Source organism: Trachurus trachurus, assembly GCF_905171665.1.
Source record: "Trachurus trachurus genome assembly, chromosome: 22".
Lineage (NCBI taxonomy): Eukaryota > Metazoa > Chordata > Actinopteri > Carangiformes > Carangidae > Trachurus > Trachurus trachurus.
Genome location: NC_139907.1, coordinates 3,385,414 through 3,400,019, shown reverse-complemented (window position 1 = coordinate 3,400,019; position 14,606 = coordinate 3,385,414). Strand labels below are relative to the sequence as shown.

Below are 14,606 nucleotides of genomic sequence, written 5' to 3'. Positions count from 1 at the left end.
TTATTTTAAAAAAGAAAAGCAAATATACAGTAGGCTACATTAGTCAAATACATGTGAATATTTTTCCATGTGTTTCAAATTCAAACTTCCAATTTTATCCAGAAGTTGGGGACGTGTTCTTCATTTGAGGAATAATCAAAAGTTAACTTTCTTAACTTTATCACTATAATGGTTAAAAAATCAGGTGCAAAAGATAACTCTACAAATGTATATATACTACATTATAAAGTAAATGTTGTTTATTTAACCAATTTTAATATATCATATATATATATATATATATATATATATATATATATATATATATATATATATATATATATATATATATATATATATATTAAAATATACATTTTGTTCCTGAACTGTTGTGATCAGAATAATCCAGATTTTTCGGGTCAAAGTTTTGCCGATTCAACAAAAAAGTTTTGAACAACACAAACTGACGGTTTGAGATTAAAAAAAAAAGATTGGATTACTTGATCTAATCTGATCTCAGGATCCGTTTTTTTAGTTTTGAACGACCCATTTTCAAGATTTGATTTGAACACATTATCAGAAATCCGATCAGATGACCTTTGAACACCTGGGTCCTGGTCTGAGGTAGGAGTTTGTCCGTTTACCTTTGTCTCGTGTTGACCGGTCCACGTCCGTCCCCTCTCAGGAGTGCCGGGTGGAGATGTCGGCCCACGAGTCCACGCTGGACCACGTGAACCAGCCGTTACAGACCTGCAGCACCGAGGACGACCAGAGGAGGCGCTACGAGCAAAACCAGTTTGCGGACGACGTCGGCCGCCTCAACCACCGCTGGCTGAGTCTGAAGGAGACGCTCGACTCTCAGGTCAGAGGACAAACGTCACACTGTCACACGAATCTGCTAGTTCAGCTTCCTTTATAGACTCGACTGATGATTTACTGTTTTTTCTGGATGTTTCTGTAAAATTAGATCTGCATCCTGACATCATTATTGTTTTCTTAATAAGCAAAGTTTTTTTTAAAAAGTCATGTGTTTGTGTGTGAATGTTCAGGTCCAGGAACTGGAGCAGGATCTGAGGAGCAGAGCGGAGGCTGAGACTCGACTGAAACAGACCAACATCTGGATCGCAGCTCAGAACATCTGGATGGACTCGGCTCAGAAGCCCAGCAGCCGGACAGAGCTGCAGAGGAGCATCCACACCTGCCAGGTCAGGACTCAGCCGTCCAACCATCAGAGCAACTTTAACATTTAAAGGGATAGTTCAATATTTTGGCAAATTGGCCCATTGCTATAATCCCTATAGTCATAGCAGTAGGTTCGTTACCTTTAATTGTCGGTGCAAGCTATTTTTAGAACGGCGGAGCAGAGCCATGAGCTGCTCAGAGCTACGCTACGGAGGCTCATGGGATTTCTTGGTTTCAAACTCGTCAAACTCATCAAATACACAATCCAACAACTCCACAACGCTCTGGTGGACAAGTTGTGACCTGCACATTCACCACGCTATGAGATAATAACACAACGTTACCACACAGAGTTGTTTTAGAGGGAAATTCATGCAAAACCGCTGATGCGCGTTGCCTTCAGGGACAGTTTTTCATCAAGCAGTCTCTGTATTTCCCTCTAAAACAACTCTGTCTGGTAACGTTGTGTTATTATCTCATAGTGTGGTGAATGTGCAGGTCACAACTTGTCCACCAGAGCGTTGTGGAGTTGTTGGATTGATGGAGTTGATGAGTTTGATGAGGGATGAGTTTGATGAGGGAAACCAAGAAATCCCATGAGCCTCCGTAGCGTAGCTCTGAGCAGCTCGTCGCTCTGCTCCGCCGTTCTAAAAATAGCTTGCACCGACAATTAAAGGTAACGAACCTACTGCTAAAACAACTATAGGGATTATGGCAATGGGCCAATTTGCCAAAATGTTGAACTATCCCTTTAATATACAGTCGTGTTAAATGAAAGATTTTGCAGAGAAACATAAACAGCTGCAGGTCGTCTCTAAGTCATGAAACTGAACTAGAACTTTTGAATCTGTGTCTCAGGAGCTGCCGGAGCAGATCAGGCAGAAATATGCAGCTCTGCAGGAGCTGAGAGAGAAACTGAGTGGAGGAGGAGGAGGAGGAGGAGGAGGAGGAGGAGGAGGAGGAGGAGGAGGAGGAAGCAGCTTTGACCTCATCTCTCAGACGGACACATCCATGCAGGCGTGTGCAGCGCTCACACAGCAGGTAAAAACTGAAGAGGGGAGAAGTCTTATCAGGATAAAAGTCATGATTTACACACTCTACATTTCATTACCAGTGGCTGTTTGTTTTACCTTTTCTTTCTCCTCTCTTCTTCTTTTTTTCTTTTTCCTTTTCCTAAGTGTTAGTCTCCTTTTTTGCATGTTTATTTCTTTGCTTCTTCTCTTTCTCTTCCTCATGTTTCAATCGTTCCAGCTCATCTCCATTATCTCCAACACATACACATGCTCATAGACATGCACATATACTCACACACAGACAGTTTTCCCTCACAACATCAATTCATATCTGTATCTGCACAGTTTGCACAAATATTTGTCTTGTTTTGTCCTGTCTAATCCTTTAATATGTTGTTTTTGTCTTCGTATGTTGCTACTGCTTTCCATTTGTCTTATAATAATGATAATGAACTTATGGCTTATTACAAATGTTGTTTGCTGTGTTCCAGGCTGAGTCAGTGAGACAGAAGCTGCTTCAGGCTCAGCAGCTGTGGGAACATCTGGACACGAGTCTGAGGCAGATGAAGCTGGAGACAGTGAGAGTCAGTCAGACTGTGGAGCTTCACTGCTGCCCTCAGCTCTGTCTGCAGGCGCACAGAGGTCTGACGGAGACGCTGCAGGTAGGACAGCAAAGACACTCACCAGATGTTCCTCCTGCTGTTGGCTGGTTGTTGCACCTTTGACGACTGATGTGTGTGTGTGTGTGTGTGTGTGTGTGTTGTTGTGTGGAAGCAGCTTCTTCATGAGGAGACTGAAACTTCGGCTGCTCAGTGGGACGAACTGAGTCAAACCGTCTCCTCCATCAGAGACGTCATCAGTCCTGCTGCTGCCGCCTCCGTCTCTGAGCAGCTGGACAGACAGAAGGACAGGTGAGACACACACTTTTTGTGCACTGTAGCACTTTATTACACTGTATTATGTTTGGTTTCGTTGTGTTCTCAACCCATCCGAGCACAACTCCATTAAGAAACCCTGTTTTGGTCTTTGGCATTGTTGCATCTTCATCCATTTTATCCATCATAAATAGTCCATCTCACCTAAATCTATTAAATTGCACCACACTTTCTTGTTTCTGTTTTTGTTTTATAATAGTGCCATGTTAATTGTCTTTCTTTGTAGTTTTTATGTCTGTTGGTTTCTGTTGGATACATGCCAAGGTCAAGTTCAAGGTTTCTTTATTAATACCAGCTGGTAAATTTGTTGTGCAGACAGGCACTCAATAATCCCAGTATAAAAAACAGCCACACACAGACATCATGACAGTCAAATCGCAAATAGAAAAAGACAATATAATCAAAATACATGGTCATAGTCATAGGAATAGAAATAGAAAAGTGCTTCTACATAGAAAAGTGTTTGTTGTATGTGTTTTTCCTGTTTTATGAATTATGTTGTTATGTCCTTGTGTTCATTTTAATGGCTTTTAACACCTTGCCAGGAGGACTACAGTCGGAAACTAGCCGTTGGCGTTGACACTGGCACTGTTACATTTTATTATGTTCATTAATGTGCATTGTCCTCCTTAAATAAATAAAAAAACAAAAAAACCAACAACAACACACACAGTTTCACTCTCTCACACTTCACTTCCTCCTCCTTCCTCCAGAGCAGCCTACTCTGTCGTATGAAGTATCCAATCATGTTGATAAGTTTTGTGCAATGGTATGGAAATGTTGGTATTGTTTGTTAAGTGGATGTATGTGTTTTTATTGGGTGGCAAAGCAGTTTCCCCTTCAATAAGATCAATAAAGTTTTCTAATCTAATCTAATCTCCCGTCTTCCAGCTGGACTCAGGTGTGTGCAGCTCTGGACCAGCAGCTCCGGCGGAGCCTGGAGGTCCTGCAGGTCTGGGACGTCTACGCTGGACGAGCGGCGTCTTTCTCCCAGAGGCTGAAGACGCTGCAGAGCGACGCCACATCTGTCCTGAGCACAACACCTGGAGACGACAACACGGTGGAGCAGCTCGCCGCCAAGATCCACACAGTCCAGGTCAGAGACAGAGAGAGAAACTTAAAGTCACAGAAACTAAAACGTCTCCTTTTGGTTTCACTTTTCTACAGAAGAGTGTTAGGGCCACTCATGACAAAAAAATTATTAGTGAATTTTTTTTTTTATTATGCATTTTGATGTTTTCAAAAGTTGAAATGTGAAAATCTGAAAACACGTGAGTATAGAGTTGCATAACATCAGAAACCTACTCTCACCGTTTCACTCCAAGGATGCCTGCAGTTGTCTCCTACAGTAATTTGATGGACCAGAGCAGAAACTTTAACTTCACTTTCCACATTATAGTTCAACTTTATTCTCAACATTTTGACTTTTTTCTTGACTTTTTGGCTTTATTCTTGTGGTTGTTTTGTTCCTAAAACAAACTAACATTCCCTCTTGTTGGGTTGGGAGGATGAAGTCAAAAACACAGTTGATGCTCTTTTGAATTTTCTTTATCAATCAAAACTTTCAAACTTTATTCAACAAACGTCAAAACAGCATATATTTAAACCTTCATGCAGAATAGGCTACTTCGAACCTCATTAATACCCAATAACCTTACGTAAAGTACATATGAGGGGTGAAATAACCCATGTTCCACTCAAAGTGCATAAAGGAAAAAAAATCTCCCTCCTCTCATTTTTGTTTTCATGCCACTTCCTAACACTTTTCTGTATTTTTCTTTTCCAACAACTTGAAAAGTATTTAAATTTAAAATGCTCCTCATCCTGCAATAACAGTGGAACAAACTCAACCTCATGTAGAAGTTGTGAGATGTTGTTAAAATTCCTGAAAAGACACTTAGACCTCTTTGAGTTGAGCTTTATTCTGTCTCTCTGTTTCACAGTCACTCAGTTACAACATGAACATAAAACATTAACTAATAGTTTTTTTTAATTGAATTACATTTATGTTTGTTTACTTGTCACTTTCTCTATCTTTATTTATCTAGTTCCTCTTTTCCTGCAGAAATGAAGCTCTTGATCTAAAGATCACTCTGCTGTCCTCTCCTCTCTGTCTCCTCCTCAGAGTCTCCGGGAGAGGACCGACACTCTGCAGTCCGACCTGGAGGGGGTGCTGGAGGCCTCCAAGGACCTGATCCTCCACCTGGACCCTTCGGCCGCCGCTCTGGTCCAATCAGAGAGCAGGATGCTGTCACGCGGCGTCCTGCAGCTCAGCCAGACTCTGACGGGGAAGCTGGGTCAACAGCAGGTACTGTACTGTACGACTTTCATGAATGAAGTCACGTGACTGTGGGATTTTGTAAAAGACAGATTGGACGTTGAAGCCCAGAGACTGATACTGACTCATATCTGACCTGAGGACAGGGTTGGATAAAAACCTGACAGGTGAAGCTGCAAAAACAAGTGCATTGATATAAATAAATGTATTAAATTTAAAGCTAATTACAAGTAAATCTTTAATTAATTAACCTCCATGTTCTCACACGCACTCACACACACACACACACACACACAGAGCTGCAGCCTGACACCTGGGCGTCACACTGACCTATAAATGAAGGGACATCTGGCTGTGGGCCATGTTGTCATGTCTGTGTGTGTGTGTGTGTGTGTGTGTGTGTGTGTAGGAGGAGCTCAAGCGGCTGCAGGAGTTCGGGGACATCCTGGAGTCAGTGGAGACGGACCTGGAGCTGTGGCAGCAGCGTCTGGACGATGGGGCTCAGACAGGCGATCAGGTGAGAGCAGATCATGAATGAACGTGTGTTTGATTTATTGCAGATAAAAGCGTCACTGCAACAGGTTCAAATATAATCTGAGATTGTTTTTCAGCATTTTTGAATCTGAAAAAAGTTAGTTTCTTAGGATAAATTAAAGGATTGTGGTTGTTATTAGAATATAATGTGATTTTTTTATTCCACAAATGATATGTTTTATGTCTCTATTGATCTCCAGACGTCTTAAATTGAGTTTTTTTATTAGCAGAATGAATATTTTGTATTATTTTCCTATTTTATACGACTAAAATTACCATACTATGTCATTTTTCTACAACTATACTGCAAAAACTCAAAATCTTACCAAGAATATTTGTCTTATTTCTAGTGAAAATGTCATTTCTAGTCAAAACAAATCTCATTATACGTAAAATCACATAAAAAGTTGCTTGTTTTTAGACACTTTTTACTTCTTTCAAGCATATTTTTTACTTGATAGTGGGGCAAGTTTTTCTTTCTTATTACAAGCACAAAAAAACTTGCTTTCACTGGCAGATTTTTGTACTTATTTCAAGTGAAAGATTGTTTCAAACAAGTGAAAATGATCTAAAAACAAGTTAATTTTTAGGTGAGGAGTCTTATTTAAAGTGGAAAGAGATTAGTTTTGACTAGAAATGAGACATTTTGACAAGAAATAAGACAAATATTCTTGGAAAGATTTTGAGTTTTTGCAGTGTAAGAAGAGGATGTGAGGAGTTTTTAAGATTATAAATGAGAAGTTTGTTTGAAATGACATAAAACAATCATAAAGTCACAGTAATGAGACTTAATGAGGACACAGTGTGTGTTGTGAGGAGGAGCTGCAGTGTTTTGGTTGTGGGGCCGTGATGTGTCATGTGATGTTATGAGGTCCAGGCGGCGGCGACTGATCCTCCATCTGTTACAGTCTGGCCTCCTGGAGCTGAGCGGCGCCGCGGCTGACCTGGACGTGCTGAACGAGCTGAGCTGCAGCCTGTTGCCGGGCGACGCTGCAGCACGACGCCTGCAACGCCTCAACCGCCGCTGGGCCGACACCGCCGCCAGGGCCGAGGAGGCCTGCAGGTCAGACAGAGGGAGGGAGGGGAGAGGGGCGGAGCTTAACGAGCATGTGGTTGTATCCCATAGTCATCAAACTCAGTTAATCAAAATATCCTTAAATTAAAGGGATAGTTCACCCAAAATTGAAATTTCAGTGGGGGGTCTCAGTGTAGCAGTGCATGTCCATGTAACGGTTGCAAATGGATACCAACTGTCTTCGTAACAAAAAGACACACCAAAAAACATCCAAATACCTCCATGCTGCTCGTATGTAATGTCCGTCTTGTATTGAAGCCCCGAAATGCAAAATTATTCAGAAAAAAATTAAATAAGTCTATATTTCAAGCTTGTTTTGTAGCGGAAGCTTCTTGGAGCTCCTCTTCCTGGTTCGTCAAATTTGGACGAACTGGGAAGAGGAGCTTCGAGAAGCTCCTCTTCCCAAGCTATTCCCAAGCTTGAAATATAGACTTATTTAATTTTTTTCAGGACAATTTCGCATTTCGGGGCTTCAATATAAGACAGACATTACATACGAGCAGCATGGAGGTATTTGGATATTTTTTGGTGTGTCTTTTTGTTACGAAGACAGTTGGTATCCATTTGCAACCGTTATATGGACATGCACTGCTACGCAGAGACCCCCTGTAACTCAGAGAAGCCACGGAGGACTCTGAAACTTCTCCCAGCCCTTAGTCCACATGAGGGGGAGGAGATAATGAGTGAAATTTCAATTTTGGGTGAACTATCCCTTTAAGTTTCTGTAGAAACTCAGGCCACAAGTTTGGCGAATTTTCATCAAGTTGCCTGTTTGAAAAGTTTTATTAAAGCTAAATCCAAGTAATTCTACAATTTACATATTGGAATAAATTTAATAAGCAAAAACTGTTGTAAAAGAATAAAAAATTAAATTAATAAAAAATATATTGGATTGGATATTGGCTATGGATTAGTTATTATTTGAGTTTCTTACTTCTGCTTTATCTTGTTATGAAGATGAAACAGTTCACAATTCACAAAACTGATTAAATTAGCCATTTCTGTCACTTTAAAGAGGAACTCCAGGCTTTATGAGGCTAAAGCTGTTTGATAATTGGTTTATAAAGTGTGATGGAGCGTTGTTCATGAGACATGAGCCTTTTTTATTGATCCCACCTCTGGGAAGTTCACTTTTTAAGTAAACAACAAGAACAAGTAGGAAATAAATATATATAAAAAGACTCTATACAAATATATGGAACAAAATATGTACTTTTTAAATTATTTATGTTAAAAATATGTATACAAAGTTGCTCATTCTGGAATATTGCACAGTGTTGGTGAGCATGAATACGAATAAATGTCTATTTTGTATATACAGGAAGTTTTTGTCATGCAGTTTGTGTGTGTGTGTGTGTGTGCGCAGTGAGCTGCAGACCGAGGCGCTGAAGCAGCAGAGCTTTGAGCAGAAGTGTGAGAGCTGGATGTCGTTCCTGCAGAGGATGGAGGACAGTCTGGCCGTGGACGTGTCGGGGTCGTACCTCGGCCTCAGGCAGCAGCTCCGGATACACAAGGTAGCAAACATGACACGTCAGCACTGCAGACACACAGACACACACACACACAGCTGTAACCCTGACCTGTCCTGTCCTGTGTGTGTGTGTGTGTGTGTGTGTGTGTGTGTGTGTGTGTGTGTGTGTGTGTTGCAGAGGTTTCAGGCTGAGCTGTCCACTGGTCACCAGATCCTCCACTCCGTCATCACTGAAGCTCTTCAGCTGCTGCAGAAAGGAGAGGTGGACGACAGGTGAGCAAACGACAACACACACAGAGTTCAAGTTTACGTAAACTGGACATAATATCTGCAAAGTCTAATTAAATATCAAGAGTCTAAAGATACATGTTTCTATTTCTTATTGTCCTTCTTGGCTTATAAGAAAATGCAAATATGGTTAGTTATAACTTTAACAACAGAATAAACTTTATTTGTATATAACTGTTCATAAACAACATGAAACTCAAAGTATTTAACTTTTGAAGCAGAGAAAACAAATAAAATAGATAGATAGATAGATAGATAGATAGATAGATAGATAGATAGATAGATAGATAGATAGATAGATAGATAGATAGATAGATAGATAGATAGATAGATAGATACTTCATTAATCCCAAACTGGAAAATTACTGGAAAACTGGGAAAATATGACCTAGATTTGGAAAAAAACAAAAAAACATTGGTGATGAAAACGGTTTTAATGGATAAAACAAGATAATAATCAAAGAACCAATATGGTAAATTATAAATATATACATTTATTATTGTATTGGTAATTGTATTGTTAGCATGTTAGCATGCTAATCTAAATAATTCATTACCATTAGCCTATTAACTTTAGACCTGCCCTGACTGTAAGATCTTGAGACATTCAGTCATATTAGCATTAAATGTTAGTTAGCATTATGACAGCTAGCAAGGCTAAAGTCACCGGACAGATTTGACCTCTGACCCTCAGTGAGCACAGTCTCCAGCGTTGCCTTCAGTCTTTATAAATGTAAAGTATCTGATCCTGAATCACATTTCTTTCCTCCAGGAGCGACTTCATCCTGAAGCTGGCCCAGCTGCGGGAGCACTGGCAGGGCGCGGTGCAGCGGGCCGACCAGCGGCGCTCCCTGGTGGACGGGCTGGTGAGGCACTGGCACCTGTACACACGCAGCCTCAGGAAGCTGCAGAAGTTCCTGTCGGACACACACACACTCCTCCCGCCCTGCGGCCCGGCCCGCTGCAGCCTGCAGCAGCTCCGACGCTCCCTGCAGGACCTCCAGGTCAGAACACACACATTTATAGAGGATTTATCATGATTGACCTTTAAAACACATAGTAACTGTCCTATTGGTGAGAAATGTATGTCTCTAATTTTAAAAACAGCTGTAAGAAGTCGCTGCTGCTGCTGGTTGTTTATTCAGATGAGGAGCAGTCAGACACAAACAGTGACACCTGATTTCAGATACTGTACAGTGGCATGATGCAAAAGTCTGGGCACCCCTGGTTAAAAATGTCTGTTAAAGTGATAGTACAACATTTTGGCAAATTGTCGGTGCAAGCTATTTTTAGAACGGCGGAGCAGAACGGTGAGCTGTTCAGAGCTACGCTACGGAGGCTCATGGGATTTCTTGGTTTCCCTCATCAAACTCATCAAATACACAATCCAACAACTCCACAACGCTCTGGTGGACAAGTTGTGACCTGCACATTCACCACGCTATGAGATAATAACACAACGTTACCACACAGAGTTGTTTTAGAGGGAAATTCATGCAAAACCGCTGATGTGCGTTGCCTTCAGGGACAGTTTTTCATCAAGCAGTCTCTGTATTTACCTCTAAAACAACTCTGTCTGGTAACGTTGTGTTATTATCTCATAGCGTGGTGAATGTGCAGGTCACAACTTGTCCACCAGAGCGTTGTGGAGTTGTTGGATTGTGTATTTGATGAGTTTGATGAGGGAAACCAAGAAATCCCGAGAGCCTCCGTGAGCAGCTCACGGCTCTGCTCCGCCGTTCTAAAAACAGCTTGCACCGATAATTAAAGGTAACGAACCTACTGCTATGACTATAGGGATTATGGCAATGAGCCAATTTGCCAAAATGTTGAACTATCCCTTTAAATGTGAACAGTTCATCAAGTGGAAGATGAAATGATCTCCAAAAGACATTAAATTACAGATGATACAGCTCAAGTCTCCTGGGTTTCTCATTCTTTTGCTGCTGCTGTTTTGTTTCCCTTTTTCACTCAGAAACTGTAGAAAACTAAAATAATACACTGGTATTGATTAAAATATTGAAAAAAAAAGAGTGTTTCATGTGTAACTTTATGCATTCTGGAGATCATTTCATCTTCCACTTGTTTAACTGTTCACATTAACAGACATTTTAGGGGTGCCCAAACTTTTGCATATTGCCACTGTATATGTAAGAGTGTATGTAAGAGTGAGAAACGACTGCTGCTGATTACATTTACATCCAGAGAAAAGAACAGATGAGAGGAGGAAGAGAGAGATTTCCCATCCTGCTCCGGCTTCATGAGCCTTTTGATTAGCATCAAAGAGCAGAGAGGAGAGAGGAGATAGAGCTGTTGATGGCTCCTCGTCTATAAAAGCCTCCAGTGTCTCCTCACATAACTGGATTACTCAGACATCTCTCTGTCCTCCTCCTCCTCCTCCTCCTCCTCCACCTCCTCCTCCTCCTCCTCCTCCTCCTGAGCAGCACACCGAGCTGCTGTTCCAGAGGTACCAGTGCAGCTTCATCCACACTCTGGAGGTGGGCCGGCAGCTCTTCTCCATGGGCGACGAGGAGACCCAGACCCAGCTGCAGACCGACCTGGGGACGCTGCAGGAGGAGTGGGACGAGCTGCACGGCCTGCTGGGCCGCAGGATGGAGCTCACCGAGGCCATCGTCAAGGTAACACCGGCCACACTTCCACTTCCTGTCCTTCAAGTTTTGTAGGAATAGTACAAAAAAAACAAAAAAAAATCTCACATTGTGACTTTTTGTGAATATGAATTTTCTCAGTCTTTGGCCTTTTGTGTTTTGTGTTGGGGGGTTGCTGTGTGATACCGAAGCAGTCGATGAAACTCCAAGGTCGGATTTCACCAGAAAAACAAAATCAATGAGATTTTTAAGAAACTCGATCTGTTCAGCTGTGAAAGTGCTGAACCGACGCCTCCAGAGACGATGACATCACTTAGCTACATCACTGACATCAGTAACATCAGTAACATCATCTACATCAGTCTCTATGGATCCTGTTGTTTGGTTCAGGACAAAATGTGACCATTTGTTTAAGTTTAAGTTTAATTTTTTTATATAGCACCTTAAAAGCAAAGAGCATTTGCACCAAAGTACTTCACAGTCAACAGGTCACATAGGCATAAACCAACATCAATACAATGCAACAACATTATACACTACACTATTTGTGTGTGTGTTTCTGTCAAACCCCAAGATATAAGATTTAGATTTGTGTTTTTGTGTGTGTGTGTGTGTGTGTGTGTGTGTGTGTACAGTATATGAAGAGTTCATTTGCAAAAGCAGATAAACGCCATTTTGAAAAAAACTGAGCTGACGCTTGTGAATTATTGTTTGCATAGTGTTGTTATCAATAAAGCTTTATTTTTTGGGGATACGTCTGTTTTGTTACATAAGAATCAAAACAGTTATCTGCTTTTGCAAATGAACTCTTCATATGTATGTAGCTACTGACAGTTCTGTGACTTGAGAGTTTGTCTGGTTCATAACAGTCTTGTGCTGTGGGATCCTCAATACAACAATTAGCACTTTATCTTTGTGTTTATAGAGAAACTTGGAAAGTTTTGACGATGATGTTTAAATAGTTACACAAACATTTTTTAGATCCCCCCAACAGTTTCTAATTCGTCATAGCAGGTCAGATAACTACAGAAGTGTTTTGCATTCACGTGAAAAAACAACTGTGTTTTTAATGATTTTTTTTCAGTTTTTCAGTACAATTGTAGTTTTTCTGAATTAATGAAATACTTCAAAATCCTGTGAGAAGCTCCCACTATCCTGGAGAAATATCACAGTGTCCAGCAGATCTGGATCGGCTCTCCATCTAAAACAAAACACAAAGTCGACAAACTAATGAACAAATAAAAACCATCTATATGACTTAAAGACACAAGTTATTTATCAAACCCAAAACAGAGTAAAAGTGGATTAAACTCCACAAGCGGCTCATGTCTTTGCTTCCATCAAATCGACTCTGAAGAAGCGTCTGTTGTCTGCTGCTGCCTCTGTTCACCTGAGAGCAGCAGAGTTAATCCACTCAGCTTTTAATTAATGACATGCGACATGTTGAGGAAGGAAAAGACAAAGGACGGAAACGTCTCTTCTGTCGTTCTCAAGTCAAAGCCAATCATCCATCAATAGGAACCGGCTGTATTCATCTCTACTTGAAACAATAAAACTCTTTTTGTTTTGTTTCTCTGTGTGTCTGAGCAGAACTGGGAGCGCTGCGAGGCCGGACTGGCCAACAGCATGCTGCAGCTGAAGGACGTGAAGACCAGGCTCAACCAGTCCATGCCAGAGTTTGATGACGATCTGCAGAGCACAGAGAAGTTCAACAAGGTACAGCTGCAACACAAAACACCTCGACACACACACAGAAACATGCAGAACACAGAAGATCACAGAGGTTCCCTGAAGGCAGCATTTAATCTGACTGACTGAGTTAAACCTCAGGACACTGATCATCAACAGGATAATTATGAATAGATCATGTGTATTAGATGATGCATCGGCCAAATTATGAAGTTTGAAAACAAGTAGAAACCAGATTTAACACAGATTTCATGTTCAAACAACATATTAACAAACAAACAGATTTAGTAGTGAAGCCAGTGAAAGAAAAACAAGATAAACAGGGAAAACAAATGATTTACTGCTCAGTCACTTCTGGATTTCCGTAAAACTTCTTTTCATATCATTTTTTTAAGACTTATTGGATCCTTCACGTCCTGCTCTGCAGATGGGAAGCAATAAGTTATCAATATGAAGCTGTGGCCAAACAGAGAGATAGTCTGACCTCAGGAAACATCTGGTCTGCCTCTGAATGAAACTAAAGGAAAATAACCCCCCGACCCTGAAACCTCAGCTCGTCCTCTTTACACGACGACCTCAGCACTGATTAAACTAATTAACATAACAATGGCAATGACTGATCATTAGCATGTTAGCCTAGTTACTCCTCTTTTAGGTGCTAAACTAAACTAAAATGAAAGTTCAACTCTGATAAATCAACTTTTTTACAAGTTCAAAAGGAGATTAAACAGATTCTGGGTATTCATTTCCAGCAACTTTACATTCTGGGTTTAATTCCTGACATTATGATGGACAAAAGATTCCAAATATTTACTGAGAATCCTGCTTCTGATAGCGAAAAAGAGCTTCCTGGTTAAAGCCACAGCCTAAACGCAATGGATAGACAGGGTAAAAAATGTGTTTATACATCATCTTGGTGTTTGTTGGGTTTGTGTTTGTGTGTCTGTATATGTCTGTAGCGCCGCATTAAATGATAATGTAATACATTTTCACCTCATGATGTAATAATGACACATTTTGTAATAAGTTGTTACATAATGCACCGAATTATAACAAAATTCAGGGGTAGCACTTTTTCAATAACAATTCAGTGCAGTATGTAACAACTTATTACAAAATGTGGCAAAGTTTATTACAAAATGCAGCGTTATTACATCATGAGGTGAACATGTATTTCATTATTACATAATGTAGTGTCTTTACATCATGCAGCGCTATAAAATTAGTTAAAAAAAGATTTAAAAAATCTGAAAACAGAGTGGAGTGTGAAGTTAAAACACAGTGAGGAAACAGTGGCAGAGCCGTGGTGCCTTCAGGCGCTGTGAGCTGGGTGGGAAACAACCACTCCAAAGTTTCACGACGTGAGCAAAGTCAAGTTTGAAACTGGTTTGAGTCACAGCTCCTCCTCCTCTCTGACCCGTCACAGCCCCCCTCCTCCTCCTCCTCCTCCTCCCTTGTCTCCTCCCCTCCCCCCCTCCTCTGTCACCCCTCCCCCTCCCCCTCCCCCGGCCTGCAGCCTGTGGCCCTTAATCCTCTCACTGGGCGGGCAGAGA

General features: G+C 41.0%; 1 protein-coding gene across 1 annotated transcript in view; it reads left to right on the top strand.

Moving 5' to 3' along the window:
- syne2b (spectrin repeat containing, nuclear envelope 2b) overlaps positions 1-14,606 on the top strand; it is a gene marked incomplete at its 5' end in the record, with an annotated part of 175,557 nt that overhangs the window by 117,220 nt on the left and 43,731 nt on the right. Inside the window, 12 exons of the mRNA XM_083998509.1 lie at positions 665-841; positions 1,029-1,184; positions 2,020-2,039; positions 4,001-4,205; positions 5,235-5,417; positions 5,797-5,904; positions 6,830-6,984; positions 8,363-8,510; positions 8,646-8,740; positions 9,528-9,759; positions 11,200-11,394; positions 12,955-13,080. Of these exons, the coding sequence (XP_083854635.1) occupies positions 665-841; positions 1,029-1,184; positions 2,020-2,039; positions 4,001-4,205; positions 5,235-5,417; positions 5,797-5,904; positions 6,830-6,984; positions 8,363-8,510; positions 8,646-8,740; positions 9,528-9,759; positions 11,200-11,394; positions 12,955-13,080 (1,800 nt within the window). The remainder of the gene's footprint in view (positions 1-664; positions 842-1,028; positions 1,185-2,019; positions 2,040-4,000; positions 4,206-5,234; positions 5,418-5,796; positions 5,905-6,829; positions 6,985-8,362; positions 8,511-8,645; positions 8,741-9,527; positions 9,760-11,199; positions 11,395-12,954; positions 13,081-14,606) is intronic.